The sequence below is a fragment of the Petaurus breviceps genome, unplaced genomic scaffold (genome assembly GCF_028583685.1).
Source record: "Petaurus breviceps papuanus isolate PSGF00001 unplaced genomic scaffold, PetGlider_PUasm1.0 90386, whole genome shotgun sequence".
Taxonomy (NCBI): Eukaryota; Metazoa; Chordata; class Mammalia; order Diprotodontia; family Petauridae; genus Petaurus; species Petaurus breviceps.
The window spans coordinates 474,890-479,828 of record NW_027187236.1 but is presented as its reverse complement, the minus strand read 5'-3'; the positions used below and the strand labels follow the sequence as shown (position 1 = coordinate 479,828).

Here is a 4,939-nt window from a genome sequence, read left to right as displayed (position 1 = left end):
CACACACACACACACACACACACACACACACACGGGGGGAGGGGGGGCCAACACACACACATACACACCCTGGAAGGCCTGCAGAGGGCAGCAGCCACCTGCCTTGGGATGGGAGTCCAGGCACTGAGAATGGATGTTGGAGGGGGGTGTGGGGGAGGGCGGGCAAAGGGGCCGAGCTGGCTGGGTTGGTTTGGGCATATTGCATTGTGGGGAAGCTGGGGCACCGGCAAGGAGGGAAGAAGGAGAGAGGGAGGGAAAGTGGGAGGGAAGATTCCTGCCCGGCTGTCCAACTCCCCCAGTTCCCGCCCGGGACGGCCTGTACCCTCGCTCCCTCCTCCCTCCTTTCTGCCCCTGCGGGAGTCTTTGCCCAGGTAGGTGGGTACATGCCCTTGCCTCGTGGGGGAGCCCGTGGCTAGACTCTAGGGGGTCAGAGGCAGCTTTGGGGGTGCTCTAGTGGGGAGCAGGTTGCCCCACCCTTCCTGTTCTCCCCATCTCAGCTCAGGAGATTGTGATGGGGCAAGGGGAAATAGGCACCCCCAAGGGTGGGGAAGACAGAAAAGTGGCAAAGATGGAAAGGTCTGAGAGGGGTCCTCTTTTCCTCTTTCCCCACCCCCAATCCAGAGAAGGGGGGAAGTTGCAGCTTTTTTGTGCCTGCTTGTCTGCTCCCTAGCAGGGGGGAGACCCCGAATCCTAGCTGCGCCCCCCCCAGAAGAACGGAGCACAGACACCAACCTCAGAGCTCTTGCCCTCTCTCCCTACCCCTCAACAGTGGTTGCCAGGACAACTCTGAGTGGCCTTGATTAAGAAGGTGGCAGTCCCCTCCAGTGGGGAGTAGATAAGGATAGAAACAAAGTGATTATTCCTAGTCCTGCTATCTGCACCATCATGCCCTTTCCTGTCCCGGAGATAACAGGAGTCTGCCATAGGGTGGGCAGATGGGTAAAGACAGGGATGCCTTTCTGGATAGCAACTGCTGTGAGAAGTCTGGGGTTTCAGGAAGGGAAGGGACCAAGGCTCCAGGCTCCCTTCCCCCAGAGCCGCCTAACCAGCCTGGCCAGGCTACAGATCCACCCGCCACCTCCTTTCACAGTCTCTTCTGTCTGGCCCTTTCTCCCCACCCCACCCCCTCGCCCGTCCCCAGGCACTGTGCCCACTGCTAGGCACCAGCAAGTGGAAATCCCCCTACCATCCAAATGCCCCCTGCCCCCCAAGTTGTTCCCACTTGGGATTTCCCCTACCTCTGTAGGACACTTGATCCTTTGTCTCCCTAACCATTTTATAAAGGGGGCAAATAGGGAGAGGGAAAGATGCAGACAAACTTCCAGAGGACACCCACAGACCCACACAGTCACACCCACCCATGTAGGGCCTGTGGGATCAGGAGCTCAGGAGTGCTTTGCCCCAGAACTTTTAGGAAAAAAGCATGATAGCTCCCCCGTGTAAGCAGATGGCAAAACTTGCCTGGTGAGGCCAAGGCCATCGGGGAGTTAGCTGACCTGTGGTGGGGCTTTGGGGAAGAGGATTTTCAAGAAGATACTTAATCTCTGAGGATTACTTTATTTTTTCCTAGAGTGGGTGGCAGGGAAGGGGTGGGGTCTTGTGACGATGTTTTCCATACCTGAGGCCATGAAATGTGCTGAGGTGCCATCTCTGGGGGCCCCACCCTTTCCGTGTCAGGTGAAAAAAGGGGCTCTGTTCCCCTCCCATTGTCCCATGTTCCCTCTCCTAGGCATTTGCCAACTGGGGTTGGCACTACCAGCTGTTTCTGTGCTTCGCCTGACATAGCTGAATTGCAAAGGGTCACCATGTGAGAGGGGAATGTTGGGGCTAGACTGAGCTGGAATGCTGAGGGTTAATACAGGGAGCGCTGAGAGGGCACACCACAGGGGAGACAGTCACTCGCTGGGGGGTGGGGTGGCAGGGGGGGAGGCCTTGGTACTGTGTCGCTTTTTATCAGCAAGGGCTCTGTCCCCAGCCCCCTGCCCCCTCCCTCCTGCTAGACAAAGGCAGGCATTGAACCCCTAAGGCTGGCGATTCATTTCAAGGGGGGAGGAGGAGCTGGGGAGGGCACAGAGGCTGGGGTGGGCACGTGCCAGGGCCACCCATCCCATTCCTGGGACACTCTCCACCCTCTCCTCCCATTCCAGCTCCAGGTCAAATACCCCAGTCCCCTTCTTTCTAACCAAGCTGTGGCTAGGAATGACCCCAGGAGACATTGGGGAGAAGGGCAGACTTCAGCCTTTCTGTACCCTAATGAACACTTTTCAGAGTTCTCTTTTCTGTACCCCAAAAGGGTAGGGTCAGCTTGCCAGATGGCAGGCTGGCCTTGGGGCCCTATGTGGGGATCTTTTCTTCCGTCCCTGTATCCTAAGGGGGAAGGAACAGATTCTTGGGTTGGTATTTCTGGTCCCCTTGCCCCCTATGCCAGGAAGGCATCTCTGTGACTGACAAGGGTCCTTGGAGCAGCAGAAAAGCTCACTCAGCTCCCAGGAAATGTGGCCAAGGAACCCTAGGATGGAGGCCTGGGAGGGAAGGGTTGGATAATAGGTCCCTGGAACCCCCCTGGGTGGGGTTAGGGAAACAGAGGGGACATTGTTGGGGATGAGGGGAGAAAATTACCATCATAGCCGCTATTGATGAAACTGCCAGCTGTGCTCAGGGTGGACCCTGCTGGCCCTCCCCCAGACAGGCCTGAGTGGTTCAAGCATCTCCCCCTCTCGCCCCCTTTCAGGACAATGCCCACCATATCCACAGTATGCCAGGCTGCAGTGCCCTGGGGCAGCTGAGTGGAAGAGGTGTCCCCTCTGCCTCAATATTCATGGTAAGTGACTGAGACACACCTTCCCTCCCAGCCTTGGTCTAGCCTTCTACCATGAGCATTGTTCTTCTCCAGGGGCCCCACCTCTCCCCACCTCTCACCTGCTTTACCCAAAGCCAGCTGGGTCAGTGCTTAGGAGGACGGAAGACAGAATTCCTGGTAGGGAGGTCCCCAGGGAGAAAGAGGGACTTGGGGCTTCTCACCTCCCCCAGTATAACTCTGGGGCCCAGGCCTGCCATTGCTGGATATTTGCACGTGTCCTGGACCCCAGAGTCGGACCCTGAGGGAAGGTGCCAGCAAGGCTAGGTGCATAGCCCAGGGGGACTGAAGGAAATCCATTCCTAAGAGTGGGGGCCCCACCCCCACCCCCTATGTGGCCCCAGCTCCCTGGCCCATCCCCACACTGTCAACCCTTTACCACTGGGCCTTCCTGTCTCTGGCCTCTGGAGATAAGGAGATCCTGAGGGAAAGGAGGAGATAGATGGTCTTTGTGGAAAGCCAACCTCCCCCTCCATTGGGGGAGAGCTCAGTCCCCAGCCCAAGGAGTGTGTGTGTGTGTGTGTGTGTGTGTGAGTGCAGGTGTAGTCTGTTTCTGTGAATTCATGTGTTTGGGAGGTATGGAGGTTGGGGGGGGGGCCAGCAGGATACAAGCTTTCAGTATGTCTGTACTTGTAAATATGTGCCCATGTTTGGGTCTGGGTCTGGGTTTCAGGGATGGAGGGGCAGTTGTCATGTGCATATGGAAGTGGGGGTCTTTACATTTCCTTGTGTGTATGCACTTGCGGGGGAGGGGGTTCTCTATACCGGGAGGGGGCAGTCTGTGTGTGTCTAGGCCTCCTGGGGAAAGGACACAAGTCTTGGGGATTGGGCACGTCTCCACACGCCTGCTTGCGTGTGCATGTCACCGTCTCGAAGACGGTGCCTCACTCAGCTCCTTGCCCCAGCCTGCCTAGCCTGCTGTATTGATTTCACTCCCCACACCTAGCCCGACAACTCCTCCCGTGTCTGCCTCCCTTCCTCCCTGTCCTCTGCCACTCTCTCAAGCTCCTTAAGTGGTTCTCACTATGCGGCTGGCGTTTGTGTCCTCTATGGTTCCTGCCTCACAGGGTCTCAGTTTCTCCACGTGCATCTCTGCTCCCATTTCTGATCCCTCTACAGACTTGGCTTAAACAATCCTGCTCCATCATCCACAATGGACCAATGCTAACATGACCCTCCCAGGGAGGGATGGTCTGGCCTTGGCCCTCCTTGCAGAACTCTGGGGCCAAGGTCATAACCTCGATGTCTTAGCTTGGCCAGGGAGAACCTAACCCAGCAGGCACTGGGCTTCCTAGACTGGTCTGTGACCTAGACAAGATTTGTGTGCCTCTGAATCCATCCCTCTCTCTCCAAGTCCCTGTTACTGTCTCTTCAGAGGATCTCGGCCTGGAAGGCTCTTAGTAGGCCATACATCCAACTGCCCCATTTTATAGAAAAAGAAATTGAAGCCCAGGGAGATGAAGTGATAGCTACTGAGAGTCTGAGGCAGGATTCAAACCCAAGTCTTATTGGCTCCAGTGCTCTAAGGGCAACTGGGAAGCCTGGTGGATAGAGTACTGGGCCTCGAAGCAGGAAGGCCTGAGTTCAAATCCAGCTTCAGACACTTACTAGCTGTGTGTCCCTGGGCAAGTCACTTCACCCTGTTTGCCTCAGTTTCCTCGTTATATAACCCCAGCCTCCCAGGGTTGTATCTGATACTTGTAAAGCGCTTAGCATATTGACTGGTGCATAACAAGCCTCTTCATAAATGTCTGTTCCCTTTCTTCCTTTCTATTCATTGCATCACACACTGCCTCTGTGTCTCCCTCTCCTCCTCCTCACCCCCCTCTCTTCTCTTTTTCTTTCTCTTTCCCCTTCTTCCTTCCTTTCTCCCCCTTCTCATTCCTGTCTCTTTCTACCCATGTCTCTTTGTTCCTCTTTCTTTCTCTCCCACCTAAATTCTCTCTCTGTCTCCTCCCCCCTTATCACTCCTCTTTCTGTCCCCTATGCCTCTCTATTCCTCTCTCTTCTCTTTCTCTTTTCTATCTCTTTATATCTTCCCACTCTTCTCTCCTGTCTTCTCATTCCTCTCTCTTTCTGCTC

General features: G+C 55.7%; 1 protein-coding gene across 1 annotated transcript in view; it reads left to right on the top strand.

The window, feature by feature from the left end:
* The first annotated feature begins 236 nt into the window (after nt 1-236).
* PLXNB3 (plexin B3) overlaps nt 237-4,939 on the top strand; it is a 38,005-nt gene continuing 33,302 nt past the window's right edge. Inside the window, exons 1-2 of the mRNA XM_069108462.1 lie at nt 237-371; nt 2,732-2,821. Of these exons, the coding sequence (XP_068964563.1) occupies nt 2,756-2,821 (66 nt within the window). The 5' untranslated portion in view covers nt 237-371; nt 2,732-2,755. The remainder of the gene's footprint in view (nt 372-2,731; nt 2,822-4,939) is intronic.